Source organism: Ctenocephalides felis, unplaced genomic scaffold, assembly GCF_003426905.1.
Source record: "Ctenocephalides felis isolate EL2017-DRISC unplaced genomic scaffold, ASM342690v1 CF-g0.4_SCAFFOLD_00845, whole genome shotgun sequence".
Classification (NCBI taxonomy): Eukaryota; Metazoa; Arthropoda; class Insecta; order Siphonaptera; family Pulicidae; genus Ctenocephalides; species Ctenocephalides felis.
The window spans coordinates 41,628,091-41,650,165 of record NW_020536999.1 but is presented as its reverse complement, the minus strand read 5'-3'; the positions used below and the strand labels follow the sequence as shown (position 1 = coordinate 41,650,165).

The following is a 22,075-nucleotide window of genomic DNA, read 5'->3' as shown; positions in this document are numbered from 1 at the left end:
TGACTGGAAATGTAATTTAAAAGTAAATTAAATTGAAAATAATGTGTTTATGCGTAATGTTAAAAAATTACATTTACGTTACCTTACTTTTGTCTATATCATTATTTTATGTAGGTTAGTTATTGAGCAGGTTCTCCGTTCTACGAACTATTTTCCATATCGGAATGATTTAATTTTGCAATTACATTAAGTAATCATAAAAACTTTCATAACGATATTAAAAATTGATAACATCTAAATAATTGATAAGTTATCGACGATCGTTACCTTTCAATAGGAGAATATAAACTGTGTTGGGGTTGGTCTATGATGAATCCATTTAGTTATCAAGAACTATCTAAACAGGTCATCTATGAATTCCACGTAAAACAACTTCGAAGTATTTAATTATCTATCGAAGTAATTAAAGAAATATTGGAAAATATCCATTTATTAGATAAAATGAAAAGTAACTAATTGCTGCTAATTAATTGTACGAATGTGCGACGAAGAGAATATACGATGTTCTTTTATTTTATTTTGTACGGTAAAGTGATTAATTTTTGTATAGACACGCTTATTGACAACAAATATGAGGAAAACAACATTTTGAAATAATGAGTTTTAATATTATGATAAGGTCCATACGAAGAACAATAAACATTTTATTTAGTTTGTGAAAATATTGTAAATGATTCTCTTTAAACTCCATAGAAGGAACACTTGAAAATCAATGCGAATAATTTCTCAAAATTATTATTATTTTTATTTCTTTTATCAAAAAGTTAAAATTACAAACACTTCATCAGTTTATAGTATTCGATATATATTGAACAAAAATGATATGAATAATGTCTGCAATATTGAGAATTCTGGTTACCCAGCGTCAGCACGTGATACTGAAAAAAAAATCAAAGCACTGGAAAGTTTTATTTCATTTGAAATGTAATTCGAATCTATTTGCTATCGTATACTTTGTCATCTGCTCTTTTTTATTGTGATACTTCATTTGTATTATATCATGTTACCTGCTATGTACAGGTATGCATATGAATATTGGACAGAAAAGAAAAAATATATAATTTAAAAATATAAATTAATCATTATATGTTATTTAAACATATACGTTATAACATTAGTTAATATATTTTGAGAGTTTTAGTGCCATATTATATGAAACGTGCTGCATAAAATAGCCTTGCCATAACTTTGGTCTATTTTACGGCTGAACCACCCTCTAAATAATATTTTAATGAATTTTATTGATTTGGCCATTGAAAAGTGTGTACTATTATATTAATAAATCCTACTCTGTATTTGTATGCTTGTGTTACAGACTTTGTATTATTGAAAATATACAAAAATATAATTTTACGACTTACTAATATCTAATATATAAAAATAAGTCGGGTTTTCCTTCCTGACGATATAACTCCAGAACGCACGAACCGATTTCGATTTTGCATTCGTTGGAATGGCCTCGGACTCCGTGAGGTTTATACCAAAGAAAATTGATGAAAGATTTCAACAGAAAAGCGGAAAACACTTTTTCATTTTTCACATACAGCGTCATCTCTGATACTTAGCATATACTACAAAGTAATATTTTTTGTTTCACTGCTACTCATTTGTTTGACAGCGACTCATTGTTCTCTGCTCTAATTTCATGTGATAAACCGGCATTGTGTTCACTGTGAAATTGTGCAAAAAAAAGTAAAAAAATAAGTTCCTAACATTTCAATTGGAAACCATCAAATCAATAACGCGTATTGTGCAAATTTTTATTCAATTTCAACAGCAGACAATGTTTTTCTTCATTTTTTAATCACCAAATAAAATGTTACATAAAATGAAACGATCTGGTGGTGAAACGGAGTTTGCCGGGTTTGCTAGTTTTTTATATTTATATCATTTTCTTGGAAATTAATTTTTATTTAATAACATTTTTTCTAATTAATCATGAATTATTATAAATCAACTGATCATCTTTCTTACTAAATAAAATCTGTGTCCTATCTCCTATATTATCAACAATTTTTTATTGATGTAACATCTGATGGTTACAGTTCATATGTGTGATACATATGCATATACGTATTATATGGGTATTTATAATTGTGTGTAATATGTTTAAAATTTTACTAATGTAAATACATCCATAGAATGAACCAACGCGCCGATGTGTCTGGAACAATCAAAAATAGACATTGTATGATCATGTGATCAGTTTTTTCTTTGAAGCAGGAAGCTGATAGGCCTACGTCCCATAGTTCTAGTATTATCTATACGCCTTAATAACGAAACAAAAATTCACAATGTGAATTTTCATAATAATTGATAATACTTCGACAATGTATAAATGAGCACAATTTGTTTCAGAATCGTAAAATAGAGAATCGTTAAGCAAAGTACATAATTTGTCCAAATATTGGATAATTCTATATCACGTTTCATGTTGTAAAAACACTCATAAAATGCTATGTACAATGCTTATTCAACAAAAGTTGTTAACCCCTAATTATGTTATCCTCGTTTGTGGCAAGATTGAAATTGGCAGGTCTGATTTATAGGAACGCAAATAATTTAATTAAATTTCATTCACGTTGATATGACATAATATAAGGTGAAAAATGTGTCATTACAAGCGTCTATGAAAATGCTAATGGAATGATGTTAAACATTGTCTGATAACATACGTGTAATTTGGGTCATCCCCTAGTTTTTGGGAAATGTCGTTCATCCGGCGAAATATATTGCTCGTTTAGCGAGGTACTTTTGGGTTTTTGCCCTAATCTCTTATTTTTATATTAATTTATAGTGCACATATGATAATCTTTTCAATATGATTTAAAACGTGTTTGAAATTAATATACGTAGATCATACGATCCAAAATCACCTACAAATCATTTTCAAAATTTCGTCAATAAAAAAGTAATCGATCGTTCAGAGATTCAATTTAACATCATTTGTTATACAATTTTTTATGATTTTTTTTTTATTTTTTTATAGAAATTTTTTCTTCAGAGATACAATTTATCATCATGTATTATACAATTTTTTATAATTTATTTTATTTATGAAATATTTCTATAATAAAGAATGAAAATGTATTCTTTTTATTTCAGAAATACCTTCATCCTCTGCAAAGTCCGGAGCACGCCGGACTTGTGGATTCTTCTCTAGTTGATGAAATATTTTATATGGTTCCTGCTATTCTAGCAGTTCATGAAAAATTCTTAGAAGAACTTCGGAAAAGATTAGAAGTCTGGGATGCAAAGCAAAAAGTTGGCGATGTATTTCTGGACGCCGTAAGTAAAAGTAACATTTAGTTTCATGACTTCAAAATGTATATGGGAAAATTAAATTTGGGAATTAAATCAAATTTTTACAACTGTCTGTGCAATAAATTATTTTTATGGTTTTTAACTCTATATTGATAGATTATGATTTAAAATCTGTATTTTGATTATGCATATACTTTACTCATAGCTTCATCAATTAATAAAATAGTCCGAATAAAAATATGTTGTATTTACGCAAATTCTTATTAAAATCAAGACAAATTTGCAATATTATATAATTTGAATTACAATAAACAACGCTGAATGAAATTTATCAAAGATTTAAATTTTGGAAAAAAATGAAATAGAATTAATGTTAATAAAAGTATGACGTGATGTTTTGGAATAATAAAGATAAAAATATTGATAAATATAATTTTTACAAAACAAAATTTTGTTCCAGGACATTTGCTCGTTTCAATTTTGAAAACAGATACACAGTCTGTTGAAATCAATAATTTATGTAATATTATCTGAGGTGTATGATCTTATTTCATAATATAATCTGAACAGAAGTAAGAGAACACGTGTCTATAAATCAAAATCTCGAATTGTAAATATTCGTTTACATACATTTCATTGAATATATGAATGGCTACTCATACATAAATGACATTTAAAAAAAGTAAAATATGTAGTTATGTTGAACATAATATTTAAAATTAGTGCATTTTTGAAAAAAATCTATATTTATTATAAAAATTTTAACAAAAAAAGCTATAAAAATAAATTTGATTTATGGCAATATTTTGTTACGAATGACAACATATATTTTCTCCTTAATATTAATATCTATCAATTTTTTTAATATTTTTGTTATACAGTTTAGTAACCCATCTGTGATGGAAACTTACACGGGTTTTATAAACAATTGGAAAAAGGCAAAAGAAGCAATCAAAACTACATCTGCTGCGAGGCCAGCTTTTGCTAGATTTTTAGAAGCTATGGCGAGAGAAAATAAAGGGAAACTTGCATTAGATAACTTACTCATAAAACCTGTGCAAAAATTTCCAAGGTAATAAATTATATATATATATATATATATATATATATATATATATTACAAATTATATAAATTATAATTTCACAGGTACGAGCTTTTACTTCAAAGATTGATAAAGCACACAGACACCGAGCACCCGGATCATAAGCTCTTGTTGGAAGCTCAAAGACAAGTTCATGACTTATTAGTGAAAATCAACTGCACTGAAAGAGAAACTTTGGAGTATGAACAACAGCAAAATACTTTGAGAGAAATAGAAAATTTAGTGGAAGGTTTAGATAATTTGGTAGCCCCGGAAAGAACATATATTAGGTATATATCCAAACACACATATATTATATTATATGCACATGCATAATATAACTTATACATATAATGTATGTATAAGCTTCTATCAGAGAGAAGTTTTGGAAACTTCAGTTTTATGTTTTCTATAAAATTAGGTAATTCAAAAACTGTTGCATCTTTATTGTTTCGTAATCAATTACAAGAAGATTTAATACTAAAATATTATTTTATTCAATATCGTATTTTTCTAATTTCACACAGAACGTGACATCTGTATAACTTGTCTTAATAAAGAGCTGTATCATATGCACATCATTATTATGATGTAAGATATTAAGTTGCATAAAAGCGCTTCATTCTTTCTCTGAGATCGATTTTCCATTGAATAAAATTTCACTATATCTGAAGAGGTTTTGCACACAACTTATTATTGGAAAACCGGAACGTTTTTTCTGCAAATACGATAATTAAAAGTTGAACCTCATTTTATCAACCAAACATCATTTTATCTATAAAACTTTTAATTGTGAAATATCACGCAATTAAAAGTTGGATTAATCGGATGGTTGTGAAACCCATAGTTATTTTTTTAATTAAAAAATAAATATGTTAAGCATAATAATTAAAAAATAACAATATTCTGTATTTTAATGATGATTTTCGTAAGGTAATAAAATTATAAAATAGGATTTAGGCAAATATATAGATATAATATGTATTTGTCAGAAATTATTTTTGTTACAAATTTTGATTATCTATTTATTTTAATATTTCATTGACAAATCAACATTTTTAGGTATTTAATAATTAATTTTAATAATTACTTTTTTAGGCACGATTTAGTAAGCATGCACGCTGGACAAGGAGCAAGAAAAGAACGTGCATTGTTCTTATTTTCGGATTTATTGGTTATTACAAGCATTAAAAGGCGAAGTGGTACGATACGAAAACCTACCACGTAAGAAGAATTATATATTTATTCTATTTTTTATTATGATTATCAAAAAAAATGTAATAGAAATTATGTAACAAATAAATATATTGATAATCTTTTTCAGCGCATGTCCAGGGAGCATAGCGAGTACATTGGATGCAAATAAATACAAATTACTTCTGAAAATTCCGCTGGATGATTTAGAGATAATGAAAGGTTTGCGGCAATTATATATTAATAATACATATTATGTTTTATTAATATTACTCATAATGACCACAGAAGTAGTTGATAAAATATTTTTTAAATATTAAGCGAATTAACCAAACACAAAATCCTTATAATCAGGGCCGGTCCTAGGGTCCTCAGCGCCAGATGCTAAGAAATTATGTATATCTTGAATGATATTGTAAAAACTATATTATAAACATCATTTCGAAATCTCATTTTGGCGCCCCTAAGGCGTGCGCTCGCATTTTTCACATGCGTTTCATTCATGTTAGGACCGAATCTGCTTAAAGTATTTTTGAACTCAAATCCATTTTTCAAATATAAACATGAAAGTTCTATATATCTGTTTTAAATATTCTGATAGCAATAAATGCTTATAGCAATAAGTTTTATCATTAAAAAGATTTATAGGAAGTAAATGTAATCTATAAAATTAATGCATCGGTTAAGTTATAATCACAATATAGTGGTTTACAATTTATGTTCAACAATAATGAGCAAATTTACAAATGTTTCTTCTAATACATATCCTTTTACAGTCAAAGATGAGAGTGTCAGACGTGCAATTCGCGAAATGGAGTCCTTAAGTTCGGATTTGAGAGCTATTCAACGAATTGGCGAATTGGCAAGTTCTCTCAGGTGTCCCCATTCAGCCTTGGATGATGTTGTTCGCGAAATGCAAGCATCATTATCGAGACAATTAGCAGACAGACAAGCTGGTGATACCCAGCTTTCTTACTTGGAGATGACCATCAATATGCCGTTAGTAGACAGAAATATTTTTTTTATTTTGGTTTTTATGACAACATTATGGTAACTATTATGAATATTTATAGAAATGGTATAGAGAATATATCGGTCGTATTTTCGAAACCGGAGAAACGATCAGGGTGGGAAGAAGCTTTCAACGAAGCGAAACAAAAATTGTGTAAGTAATCAATCACATTATATTGCATATTATATATATTTTAGGTATTTCTTGATTTTATTAAAAATATTCAAAACAAATACGTATTTTAATTTTATTGTTATTTTGTGAGTTCGATAATTTTAATTTCGTTTATTTTTTAATTTATTCATTGGCAAGCCGCAGTCGTCAATAACAAATATTATTTGAGGCGGCCCTATGATATTATTTAATTCTCATCTACAAAATGCCATTTATCACAATTGTTTAATTTATTTTACGTTTTTCTAGCTCTATTAGCCGATAGGAGACCGACTCCAGAATTTGTAACACCAGTTCCTATAAGGAAAACACGAGCCGGACTCCAATTTACATGTGCGGCACCAACTTTAGGATTCTCTTCGGGACCACATGGAGAAAACGACGTTTGGGTGTGCAATAGTGATGGATACGTGGGACAGGTCAGAAATTTACAATATCACTTTTATAGATATCTTCTATTTTATATGAAACACTAGCAAACCGGGCGAACTTCGTTTCACCACCAGATGGTTTTATTTTATGTATCATTTCGTTTAGTGATTAAAAGATGAAGAAAAAAATTGCCTGCTGTTGAAATTGAATAAAAATGTGCACAATACACGTGATTTTTTTTTATCCAATTGAAATGTTAGAAAACAAATAACTTATTTTTTCACATCTTTTGCACAATTTCACAGTGAACACAATGCCGGTTTGTCACATGAAATTAACTGAGCAGAGAACAATGAGTGCAGTCAAACAAAAAATATTAGTTTGTAGTACATGCTAGGTATCAGAGATGACGCTGTATGTGAAAAAATAAAAAGCGTTTTCCGCTTTTGTGAAATCTTTCTTCAATTTTCCTTTCCAACGAATGCAAAATTGTCGAAATCGGTTTGTGCGTTCTGAAGTTATATCGTCAGGAAGAAAAGCCCGACTTATTTTTATATATATGTAGATAACATGTCGAGGAGCTGTTTACCTAGAAGCACCAGACCCTATCTTCTATTTTATACCATAATGCTTTTCATATCGGATGGCATTTCACTCTTAAATAAATAACCTGTATTTCTAATTTATTATGTTTAATTAATAGATGACCAAAATATTTGCGAGTAGATTGTATAACTGGGATAATTTTAAATTTAATAATAATCAACAAATTAATTGATTTATTATTGTATTAGGTATGTGTTTTAAGCCTTCACCCTGAACCGACTGTGGCAAGCTGCAATGGAGTTTGTAATGCCCGCATTTTATGTGTTGCTTCGGTACCCGCAGCTTCAAGGTATTTTTTATAAATATTGAAAAAATATATATTGAACATATTATTTACCATATTACATATATAAATCTTGGTGGTCTTAAAATTTATTGTGCAACCCTCAAACGCCGCCAGTGAAATAATATATATAACTACTATTCTGAGCTTCTGTATTTTGCGAGGGTTAATATTTAATTTAAGTTAGAGACAAAAAAATTTAATTGTATGTTTTTTGATATGTGCGCAGTTTAAAATAATATTTATTATTATAATCATCAAATTGAATTTTTAACCATATTTACTTTCAACTCATACCAAAAACTTTATTTTCTAGTCAACCAAGCAAAGATCTCGAGTACGACAAACTCAAAACGGATGTTAGTATATCGGTTGAAGACACCGATAAGCTCTCTGGTAATATTCACCTAGATAGTGATAGTTCAAGTGATGATGAAGATTATGTATCGGAGGGTGTCCCGGAACACGAACAAAGTGCTCCGCCAAGTCCGGAACCTAGGAAATCACCGATCATCGTCTCTGAAGAATCTATAGGTGGCGGTGATGGTTTGTTGCCTACAATGTGGCTGGGAACAGAGGACGGATGCATACACGTGTATAACTGTACAGATAATATAAGAACGAAGAAAAACAAGATTAAAATTCAACACGGATCAGCTGTGTATTGTATCATGTAAGTTGGTACTTAAAAGTTTAGTATCATATGAAAGAATTCAATTTTTGAATCATTCTTCTTTTTTAAATTTAAATTATTATAATCTAATATATTTCAACACTTTTAGGCCAGTCATTTGGTGCAAAAAAAGGCTGTTGCCTGGAAAGTTTCAGAGCGGTCAAATATAGGGAGGTCCGATATGTCTTTGAGGCGCTCGTACGTTAAAACTATAGATTTTACAAAAACAATTGTTAGCAAAAGATATACATAAAAAATTCTAGTTAATTTGTACATTGATACATCCATTGTAGAATGAGCCGGAAAGGAATCATTATTACAAAACTGTTTTTTGACGCCATTTTTTTCAATATGGCGGCGCCAACGTTACAAGTCGAAAGCGCACATCGAAATCTACAAGACTATTAATTTTCAAAATTTCCTGAAAACTTTCCAGGCAAAACTACCAAATGACTGGAGTACATTTTGTTCAAATCTATCATTTTTAATTTTTATTTATTATTATTTCAGATATTTGGATAACAAAGTATTTGTATCGTTTGCAAATGGCGATATTAGTGTTTACACAAGAGATCAAAGTGAGTAAATTTGAGTGATTATTTTTTACTAATTTGTTGTTTCGACCTCTATTACATTTATTAAACCTAGAACGTTGTTGTGCTTTTCAGTGCGGTAATGGTATTTATAGGCTTCCTAGGCGTGCGCCCTAATTAATGCATTTTACAACTTAACAAATGATTTTTTCCGTCTTTTGTCATTGTATACTTTGATATCATCATCATCATATCATACTGTGATATCGTCAAAGGTTATTTCAGGAAATGGATTAGTAACAAATAGCCTTTTTATTTTTATAAAATTTCAATGACAAAAGTACCATCACCATTCATTCTTGTCTGCATGTACGCCTCGGAGGCGTGTAGATACCGTTCTAGGGTAGAATAGCATTTCATCAAATGACAATTGTTTGGAATATCATATATACGTATATGAGTTACATAACTGTCTAATAAGACATTTTGTAAGACTTTTGTAAAAAATCTTGTTATTGACGATAATTTTGGGTTTGCTCGTAGGTAAGTGGCTAGAACGACTGGACCTGGATCAGGGGTCCCGGGTTTGATACCCACTTCGAGTAGCCTGTTGTCAGGCAGCAGTGACAACGATTTTTACTTGGAAATATAGATAGCAATATGTTTCCAGGTGAAAACAGTCCTAATACGGCATTGTTGCACTAATTAAATGCATCACTATTACAGTAATTGTAATAATAAAAATTCAGCTCATAGAGATGAGACAACTGTTTGGGTTGCCATCTATAAGTTTGTAAGATATTAATCACAACAGCTCATAGAACCCATATGTTCAGATCGCTGTTCAAATATATATATATATATATATATATATATATATATATATATATATAAAAAAAAATGACGAAATAATAAAAGAAATGTATTGGAGTATCAACATGTGTAAAATCAGAAAACGCTCTTGGTATCTGGATATACACTGCGAATTAAGTAGAAATACATTTCATTCGAAGATTTTGAACTAAGCGAAATGCTATGAAGTTGATTTCATATAATATTTTCATTGATTTATACAATCTTCACACGACATCTTACCATAGGTTGTATTGAATTAGTGAATAATCACAAATATTTCGTTTTATTTTTTATTTTTTATTTTTTTATATTTATATTTCTTATTTATCTTTCTAATTATCTATTTTCAGCGGGTTGGAATACAAACGATCCAACGACGGTGTGCGTTGGTTCAAATGTGGCGCCCGTGACCAAGTTGCTTCCAGTCGCTAGTCGATTATGGTGTTCGGCGCATAATCATATCAAAATTATCAATACAGAATCATTACAAGTTGAACAAACGTTTCAAGTCAACACCGATATCAATAAGCCAATAACAAATATGGTCACTGGAAATTCGGGGGTTTGGATATCGTTGCAAAATTCCGCAGTTTTAAAATGTTATCATGCAAATACGTACGAATGTGTACTGGAAGTAAACATTGCACCAAGTGTTACAAAGATGTTAGCGGCTTGCGATGATATTATTCGACAACATAAAGCAGCGTGTTTAAGGTGAGTTCTAAATTATTTTTTAACAAAATTTTAAACGCATTTTGTTGACAATATTTTATATTTGCAGAGTGACAGCCCTGTTAGCTTGCAAAGATTTATTATGGATAGGAACAAGTGCTGGAGTAATATTGACCATGCCAATGCCACATATTGGAATGCTGGCTTCAGGAAAACAACCTAGTTTGCCGAATGTTTCAGGTTTGAACTTTGACATGAATTTGCGATTTAAATCTAATATTTTTAAATTAATTAATCAATTAAAATTAATTTTTATATCACATTTCTCAGTGTTTTTAATCAAGAGGGAAACAAGCCAATAATGTCGGATAAATTTTTGGTTAAGTTTTGCTAAAAAATCCAATTTGCTAATTGCATGTTCTCTTGATGTTTCAAGTCATTCTGAATCAAATGAGACCAAATTTGGAAAAATGTGAGAATTCTGTGTGTGTAAGTGTAACTGTACTTGAGCCGATAATTGACCTTTCGTCGACGTTTTCTCAAAAAACGGCTGGACCGATTTCAAAAATTTAAAAGCCATTCCATGTATCTCGAAAAGAATCGAGAGAAACGGAAGGAATTCTGTCCGTTCGAACGACAATCGGCAAAGTCGTTTCTTTTTTTGAAGATTTTGATGAAACTTTGTATAACGATACCATTTTGTGGTGCGAAATAACTTACTAAAATATAAGAGGAAACAATAAGCGGTTGAATTATAATGAAAATTATAATTTTGAAGTTGAATCACGTGCTTCAGCGATTATAATCAGAATCTATGCTGAAGCGTCTGTAAGGTCTGTGGTGTTTCGTAAACATCTACTGATTAGTGTTTATATTCGCACCTAAATAAATAAATTTAGGGACCGATTTTGCCGCATAACAGAATGATGTTATGGCAAGGCCATTTTACGCTCTAACTTCCATACATTATGCTTCTGAATCATACTAAATACTGTCAAAATGTCATGTATTTGCTGTGTGCGGAATCATACTCCATGCTGTTAAAAAGTCACGTATTTGCTGTGCATTTAGGCATTTTACACATAAACTGCAACGTCACTCGTATGTTATGAAGCTGTGTCAGAAACACCCTGTTATCTAAGATCGTTTTTTTGACATTTGTGGGGTTTCTAAATTAGATTTTCTATCTAACAACCTGAGAAATACGCCTGACTGCACATAAACCACATGGCTTTTGTCAATATTTAATATGGAAAGTTCTTCATAACATGGCCTTGCCATAATATATTTTTGTTATGTGGCAGAATCAGTCCCTTAATTTATACAATTACAGATTTTATAAGTATGTTTCAAAAAACGTTGAGCATCATCTTAATAGCTAATTCTAATTCTTGTTGGTTAAGTCGATTACACATGTTGGGAAGTTCATGCAACTTGCCTTAAGGCAAACTGCTACTTACAACTAGTATAATATTTTATTTCTAGGAGTGCCTCATGGACACACAGGCCACGTACGATTTCTAACTTATGTAGAACATTCTATGGCCACTTTGAGTGCTGAAGTGACGGAAAGGCAACCAGCTCGAAATACAGCTAAAGTTATCGGACCATTCAAATGTGAACAAGGTAATGGACAGAGTATCAGTGGTTTAGTTATATCTGGTGGCGATGGTTATGAAGATTTCCGAAACGTTGGTGCATCAGAAGTCGCAGGCAGAGAAGATTCTACTAATCATTTGCTACTTTGGCAAGTTTGATCAGAAAATGCATACGAAATGAGTTCGAGACAATTGTAATATGAATCAGGTAGAAAAAATCCAGTTTTATACATATATATTTCAATTTTTAATATTGTAATTTGTTCATTCAATTTTTAATTTAAAGATGTGTTTTTTTACTGTGGCTAATGACAACCTAGGCAATTGAAATCGTAGTTTTTCCGAATAGACATTGTTATAAACAATTTAATTTAAACTTTGGTGCAACAAAAAAAAAACTTTTTACTGAATAATGTTGCAACCTTGGTGCAACAAATGAAAAAATACTATTGCCGAATTATTTATGATTATTATTTTTTATCTGTTTTCGATGTCAATAAACTTATAACTATTTTTGCCTTGTGCAATAATGATAATATAATTGTTTCTTACATACCGAACAAATATAATCATTAATATGCCAATATTTGTATATTGTTAAATTTATTTACCGTGAAAAGTTCTAATTACAAAATGCTCGATTCGCTAATAAATTAACTAAATGCCAATTTCTAAATATCAATTTTGGTCAACGCCTTTAATGCAGATTATAAGATATTATAAGAACTACAAGATTAATATTACAACTTCTCAACTATTTTAATATCACAACTGATTTGTTTATATAATTTTTAATTAATCAAAGATCGCAAAATACAATTCATCGTGCCATTTGTTGTATTAGCATTATTTATTATCGATTTTATTTCAAAAAATTACTTTGTTTATTTTAACTGTGAATGAAGTCATTATTTTGATGTCCTTACAATTTTTTGAAAACATTATTAAATTCAAAATTTCTTACTCGCCATTCTATTGTACGGCATATTATAAAGAAACCATTAGCTAAAAGTTTATTATTATGAGTTTCATCATGAAAATAATTCATACACATATTCAGTGCATTTTAAATGGATCGTAATAAATAGTTATACTGTAATTGTGGCCTAATAAAATTAAATTTAAGATATTTCGATATGGTTAAAATGAATGCAACCTGTTGTCGTTGAAGCACTTGTATACTTTAATGCTCATGTTCTGCTACTTGGCTCAATGGAAATCAGTTATATAATCGTATAGTTTATCTGATTTCAAAGTCAGTAAATTAAATATATAATCATCATTTTCTATAAATCACAAAACAGTCAACACGTTTTCACTTGATATTTATACATTTCATTTTAATACAATACATATTTTTTTTAGCAAATCCTCTAATTTTATAGCTTATTTATCATAGAAAATGATACCGGTTTCTAAACTGAATTGTTTTAATGACAAACGATTCGGTGGTTTCAACATTTCAACATAATTCATAATTTCATTAATTCAGATTCATATTCAAAATACTGTACTATTCAATGTTAGTGTGATAAATTTTTGTATTAATTTTTAACTAAGTACATAAGTAAATCATAAATTCTTACATATGATTGTAGTTCGATAGCATTTTTGCATTTGAATTTGATATAAAATAAGATTACTTGTTAAGATGTGTGATATATTTCATAAACATACATATGTTCATGTCAATGTACTTACCTATATGAATCATATAGGATAAAATAGGCAATGTAATTTATTAAGATATTATTTATATGTATATAAGTGTAAAATTTATGAGAAAAATAACCAGTACAAATAACATTCAAAATCTGCATTAGTTTTATTCAGAGTTATGTTGTATAAAAAGAGTTCTAAACAATACGCAATCATTAAAAATAAAATTGTATATTTCGGCGTAAGCAAGCGAGATTACATAATTATTATTAATTTCATTTAATAATTTTTTTATGTGCGAGAATATTTTATTCAAGATATTCTTACACCATTCATTGTCTATAAGTGAGTAGTATTACGAATTATTATAGATATTTTAATAATTTATAGTTCATTTTAGGTCTTAAATTTTTCAACCCCTGAGGATGTTTTCAGACTTTTGTATTATGCATTTATTGTATCATTAGTGCCAAGGTTAATAATTTAACTGTTGACCAACTGCATGTTATTTTCATATGGCTATTTCATATATTGCCAGATGGCAACAACGTATCATCCAATGGGTAAAGGTAAATAATTTAACTATTAACCAACTTAATGTTATTTGGTTACGAGATGGCAACACTATATTAGCCCGATTGGTAAAGGTAAATAATTTAACCAGTAACCAACTTGGCTTGTTGGCTAAAATTCCTTGACTTTTATTTGTGCGAAGTCCATTGATAATGCGAAACTTGTTTATGATGGAAAAATTTTAGGCTGTGAATTACAAATACATAATTTAATTTAATGAAATGATGAATTGAATAAATTCTATCGTTGTACTATATCTATGATAAAATCTATCGCAAGATAGAAGTTAGTTCCAATAAGATTAATTTACTACCCAAACGGATTTCATATTTTTTCCGACCGTCTATTGGTTTCGGCCCTGATTCGATTATGTAACTTCCAACAAAATGTATTTTTGATTATTATTCGATATGTTCACTTCGAGAACTCAACACCGAATGTATAATCAAAGTGATATTTTATTTTCCATTTGTCACCAAAATTACTGAAAATCTTACCAGGGAGATTGTAATTACACGTATGGAAATATTTTTTAAAAAATTTATTCTGTAATCTGATTTTTATAATTAAGCAGAGACTTCTAATCATGTGAAAGTATGAAAAAAAAATTTCTTTTGTTGTGATGTGATAAATGTTGTTGTGCCAAGCAAAAGTGATGTTATGCCAAGAATTCATCATAGAATAAAAGGTAGGACTTATTGTTCATAATTATTTATTAATTAATTGTACATAATCAAATCAATCATGCATATTTGTGAATTACGGTTTAAATCTGATAGAACTTTATTAGTATATGAAAATATCATTAGAATTGAAACCACATTATAACCAAATGAATAACAAACGTGTATAAAAGCCAGACATCTGATATTTCAACGTCTCGGCGTCTATGAAGGTTGTAATTGTTTAAATTTTGATTTATATAAAAATACTTTTGCATTTATATAAAAATTTCAACCTGATGTAATTGAAGAGATTAATTATTTCATTTATTCATATATTTAGGCAATTCGATTTAATATTCTAAGAAATCGATTTATTTAGACGATATGATATGATAATTGTTATAATAGATTTATTAGTAAATTATGAACAGTGGGACGAAGGAAAACCATGTAAATCTCGATTTTTTTATTGTAATCAGCATCTTATAAATTTTCTCCTAATATCGAGATTGAAGTGATTGAAACATCAATATATTTTTGGCAATAAGTTACAATATTCTAAGCAATTGATTAAAAGAGAAAAAATAATAATTTGTTATATTTTGATCTTTATCTTAAGAAATAACAATTTCATATGGCTTAATTTATTATATCTTTTATATTCAGTGGCTTAACTTATATCATCTGGGTCCCGCGGTAAAATCATTTGATGGGGCCCTATCAGTAAAAATCACCAAGTTGGTTTTAGCTTAATTTTACTAAATTTCGAGAGTTTTCAGCATACTTAATTACACGGTGTAATATGTTTTACACTTTTATTAGGCGAGAACACAAGCTATTCTATTAGGCGAGAATAGTTGTAAAAAAAACTGTGAATTCAATCCCAATGAGGTGAAATAAACGATGTCGATTGAAGAAGTCAATGTTTAGTCTTTATCAGTCGCGTTGTCGAGCCGGAACGCCGTTCCGGCAAAAAAATTTTTGAAAAATCGCTACATACAGAAAATGATTTGATAAGTGAATTTTATAATTTATAATTTACGTTCCGGCAAAAAAATATTAGCACAACACCACTAGTCTTAATAGATTCTTAACTAAACGATGCGAAAAAATTGGCGCAGATTAGTATATAATTACATTTTTTTGAGCGCTTTGGACCTAGGCCCTTTTGGATCGGGAGCCCTCTTGAATCGGAAGCCGTACCTTTTTGCCAACATTGCCACTTCATAGTTACGCCACTTATTAAGTTATATTAAAAACACCTTGAACATTTTTTTTACAATATAAATCGATTCCGATTGCAATCAGCAATCACACAACTCACAACTAAGGAAATTTAGATGTACAACATCCTTTATAGATATACTCGTATGTAAATCTTTAAATAATAAATTTAAGAAACAAAATTTATTTAACCGTTACCACTTATATACATATTCGAATTCTTTAATTCCGTGGATTCTTATGTGCAGACACAAAAGGGTTGTCCCGATACAAAACCATTCAAAGAATCGACGATAAGATAACAACACGACGGGGTGTGTGTCTCGGCACGCCCATCAAGATGTTTTACGATACGACTATGCCTTGTTGTTCTTGTTTATTTAGAATCGAATTCTATGTAAATACTATGGCATTGTCTTATTACGGACATTTTCTACCCCAAATGACATCACCTATTGTCTTTTTCTTATCGATGATCGGGCAATTACGTTTAAGCATTATAACGCTCATTGTGTACCTACATTTAAATTCGATATTAATGGATTAATTTGTAGTTTGTTGCAGTGGTTAAAATCAGATAATGATATTATTATTTGTTTGGGTTATTATTTTATTTCTCAAAATCAAAATACACTAAAAAATAAAGAATTGTTTAACCCTTACCGCTCGGCATTGATTTAAAAACAACCTACCAGTAACTCACGATGCATTTTGACAAAAATGTACCTGCTATAAACATTATATTATTGGGTATAATTTTCAGAACCAAAAAATGATACTGTTCAAGCAATTTATCTAATTATATCTGGGTGTGTGTACGTGTGTATGTATAGGTGCTCGTATGATGTGTGTTTGTATGTTTTTGTATAAATTTATTATTCTCGTATCGTAACAGCTATCAGAACCTTACGTCCTATAATCTGTTGGGCTAATCGATCCATATTTGATGATTTTATTATTAGAATTTATCTAATAGGGCTGACTTTTTATTGGTGCAGCAATGTCGGGCTAAGGCTCTTTTCACTTGGAAACATATTGCTATCTATATTTCCAAGTGAAAACCGTTGTCACTACAACAGGCTGTTCGAAGTGAGCCTTGAAGCCGGGACTTCTGAATCAAGTACTTAAAAGTAAGCGGTTGAGAGCGACTAGACTTGATTCAGAGGTCCCGGGTTCAAGACCCACTTCGAACAGCCTGTTGTCAAACAGTAGTGACAACGGTTTTCTGTATACAGACGAGCCCCTTTTTGTATTAGGATTACATTTTCATGTTACATTACATTACTATTACTATATAATTAACTGTATATAGCCGATTGACGTCTGATAAATAAATAACTAAATAATATCAATACAATAAAATCTAAATTTATGTAATTACTTACAATTAGCGTCTTGATAGTTTTTTTTATATTTCATAGTAGAATGTTATACAGTTATCGTATTTTATAAATTTCTTTTTTAATGAATTTATGAATTATTCGGTCGTTTTGCCGTAATTGGGAAAAAATATCATCTCATAAAAACGTGTAAAAATCTTTGAAAATTTGTTATCGTCTTATCGTAATTTTTTGAATTTCATGCCTGGCCGTACTTCATAATTATTTACAAGACTTAACACGTACTATTAAATAATTATTATAGAGTTAAAATATTTTATTAAAAAGTAAATAATTAATAAATTAATGCAACAAGAAAAGAATAAACTATAATTATTTTATTGATCAAGTTGAAATAAGTTGAAGTAAATAAAATTTTACATAAGAAATGTTGGTCGTTTGCTCATTCTTCATCTGTTGTACTCTACGCTTCAATTCGAACTGAGTCGTAGGGTATACAAACTGCTTAGTGCCTAGTGGTTTCCAACCTTTTTTACACCGCACCTCCTTAATTTTTTCAACTATTTAATTTTATACATAATCAAACGAATATTGTCAGACTACAAATTAATATACAAATTAATATACAATATCATGTAAAAATATGCATAAAACCTATTTATTTTTTGTTTATTTTTTAATATCATTTCAATAATTTTGGGTTATTTTTGAAAATAGTATTCTGGAAACAAGTGTACGCGTTGTTCCTAGAACAGCATGGCGCACCCCTAATGGGTCGCGCCCCACAGATTGACAACCGCGGCACTAGGCACTAGACCCGTACCTCACCTTGTCTACTTGCCTTAAAATAGCATTATTTGTTAAGATTTAATACAATTGTACAAACTTAAATTTTAGTTTTTTAAGTATGATGCTGCACAAAATAATTCCAAAATAAAGTATAACAATATTTGTTGAATTTTAATTTTTTAGTGATTTTTTTTCACAATGTATGTTGCCATCTCCATATCATGAACATGTTTCATATTTTATGCTCTTCCGTATTCATTTTTCATAATTTTATAAAATCAGTTTTCAATGTCCTACCACTTGGTATAATAAGGTAATAAACATATCATAAATATTTTTCAAACAAGCCACACAATGGCGTTTCTTAACACGAGTAAATCAAAGATGAATAAAGGCGACGGGTCCCAGGGGTCTCGAAGGCAAAGCCCGGCGCACCGCGGGGCGCGTATCCCGAATGGGAGCACAAATTTTGGAAATGTCAGAGGAATCACTAAAAATCTCACAAAAAAGATTTTAAATTTTAAATTTTGAGTGTTAAATACAATTTGAATAAATTGTACTCTTTAAATTATGAGTTGTTGCATTTAATGCAATTAAATTTTTCATAACAAAAAATTTAAGCATCAAATGGTATTGTATAATATTCTAATAAAAATGATAACAATTAAGAAAACATATATGATAATCAACAAAAAAAGAATATCTTTGTAATTGAACCATAGATCTTATACTAATATAAGATCTATGAATTGAAAATAAATTAGTTTTTTTTTATATTTATTATTTATTTGATCCCAGCAATCACAAATTTATTAGTATTTTGTAATACTCCAGAAAATTTAAATTATATAAGACTGTTTTTATTTTCGTACATTTTCGTTCTAGATAGTCACGTCATCTACAATATAATTAATGCTTTAACTTCCAACTTCGTTGGAAGATTTTATACCTCCCGAATTGCTTTTAGTATTCAAACACGTAGAGAGGGAGCTATGAGCTTTTCTTTTTAAAATATTTGATATTATAATTACTAATTTCTCATAAATCATACTTATTTTTCATAATCTTAAAATAATATATTACTAATTTAAAATTAGTAATATATTATTTTAAGATTATGAGAAATAAGTATGATTTATGAGACCAAACACAGATAATATAGAATTTTAAATGCACCGATTTCAAAAATTTAAAAGCCATTTGATGTAACTCGAAAAAACTAGCGTTTATAAGTTTGGTGAAACAATCGGCAGAGCCGTTTCGTTATAATTCATAAAAAGTGAAAAATTGATTTTCATCAGAAATTCAAACTCTTTGAAAAATATTAATCGGCCGTATGGCCGTTTCTTCGTAATTAAATGTTGAAAAAAAGTTGTCATTTTCCAAGAAACTTTGTAAAATATTATAGGCCTGCGATGAGCGATTGAATTATAAAAATTCATTAAAGCTTAGCATTTTGCCGTGGGTTTGAGCGATTCTAACTAGAATTTATGCCATTATATACGTTATGCATTTTTACAAATGTAGCTACTGATTACAGTTGACGTTCACATTTCAAGAAAATATTAAATAATATTATATAAATAAAAATGAATTAATTTAACTTATACAATTACATATATTATAAGTATGCTAGAAAGACAAAAATTACAGATTGTATTGATTTTTTTTTAGTGAAGGCGAAAATGTTATTTTCGAAATTAACATTTGAACTTTTTACCTAAATAGTTGATTTTAATTATTATTTTTGAAGTTGACTATGTATACCTCTCGGGAAGTTTATGAAGCTTGCCTTATTGCAAAATGCTACTTGCAACTAGTTAATCAATAAAATTGTCCTGGAATGTGTATTGACACCTTCAATATAAATTGTTTCGATTTGCATACAATTATGTTACAGATTTTCAATTTCTTGCCTACATCAATACTCACACGACTCTCGATGTTTGCGCGTCATAAATTTCACTTTTAATTTGCAAAAACTAATTTCAAACACTATTTTAAAACATTCAAAGCTGACGCTATATCGTTTTATCGACGGGATATAATCCTTTATCCTTTTCTTGGCCGATTGCGAGCAAGTATTGAAAATATTCTGCGACATCATGCAAAGATTTTTAAAGACACTTCTTAGTGCATCGTTTTTATGAACACCTGTGAACATGCCAGATCTAAATATTATAGTTAGTTGCATCTTCTTTAAAGATCGATATCAGGTTATTATTTTTGTTATGAACGGCTTTTTGCTTTGACTTTTTCGCTATAATCTACTTAGTCATGCTAACACGTCTTCAAGAATGTCCTTTTGCAAAGAGATGCAAATGATAATCATATTGGAATTTGTTTTTTTAATATGTGATTTTAGAGAACGATAAAGATTGTTGACGGCTTGTTAAGGAGGTAAAATCGAGACATATTATATTTATAATTTTATCATATATTTTTCATAAAATTAAATACTGGAATAATATTCACTAAGTTAACTTAATCCATTCCATTCTATTTAGTAAAATTGTCGAAAATTTTTTACTATCACAATTTAATTAATCAATCATTATATGGCGAAAAAGATGTTGTGTATCTCATTATTAGTAAGTAGATATTTAGTAATTGCAACTACGTTATTTCTGTAAATGTTTAACATGCTCATATAGTTCAAGTCTGAATGACAACTTTCAAAGGTTTCACGTCAGCGAAAGAAAAAATTTATGCACCATGAAATGAAAATGAAGCTCCACGATAGTGTATCACAATATCTATAATAAAAGTCTTATAGAATATTTATAAACAGAACTAAAAAGAAATAAAAATATTGTTTTTTTTATAAAAAATTGTAACTAGTAGCAGTAGAATTGGTAGGCATTTGATTTTTGGTCGTAATATGATTGGGTCCGACGTCGATCATATGGTAAAGTCGGGCTCAACGTGTTAAGATTACGAATTTTATAAACATACAAGCATATAAAATGTATGCTAAAATATGATTAACTAGTGGTGTATAGCACCGTCCCTTAAGGCAAATTGCTGGAACTTCCAGTATCAAATTTTAATTTTTTTAAAAAAGTTTAAAATTTTTTTGAAGCTTTGAAAAAATGAGATTTTTTAGAATATTTAAATTTTTGAAAAAAAAATTACTTTTTTGGAAAAAAGGACTTAAAAATGATTTTATTCTGAGATATTTTGGAAATTTTGAACTTTTTTCAAAGCAATCGCACTACTTTAGCTGCATATCGAAGCGTGTAAGCGCCGCGTCGCCATCTAATGAACAAACGATGTTACGGAACTCATAAAAATGTAAACAAAATTGATACATATTAAAATATCTGATAATTAGAGGTGCACATGCACACACACATTCATTCATTTTTTCTAAGGTATGCCAAAATACTCGGTAACTTTTGAAACGTAAAGATATATAAAAAATTTCACTGTCGATTTTTCACGATTACTATAACTTACCCTGTGGGAAGTTAATAAACCATGTAATACTTGGAGGATATGCAGAAA

At 29.2% G+C, this 22,075-nt stretch overlaps 1 protein-coding gene across 1 annotated transcript in view; it reads left to right on the top strand.

Annotated features, from left to right (window-relative positions):
- The window catches only part of LOC113383351, a 111,876-nt gene extending 99,251 nt beyond the window's left edge, over nt 1-12,625 (top strand). The window contains exons 11-19 of the mRNA XM_026621624.1: nt 6,317-6,539; nt 6,614-6,705; nt 6,976-7,145; nt 7,893-7,993; nt 8,304-8,660; nt 9,171-9,238; nt 10,399-10,762; nt 10,830-10,960; nt 12,206-12,625. Of these exons, the coding sequence (XP_026477409.1) occupies nt 6,317-6,539; nt 6,614-6,705; nt 6,976-7,145; nt 7,893-7,993; nt 8,304-8,660; nt 9,171-9,238; nt 10,399-10,762; nt 10,830-10,960; nt 12,206-12,477 (1,778 nt within the window). The 3' untranslated portion in view covers nt 12,478-12,625. The remainder of the gene's footprint in view (nt 1-6,316; nt 6,540-6,613; nt 6,706-6,975; nt 7,146-7,892; nt 7,994-8,303; nt 8,661-9,170; nt 9,239-10,398; nt 10,763-10,829; nt 10,961-12,205) is intronic.
- The last annotated feature ends 9,450 nt before the right edge of the window (nt 12,626-22,075 follow it).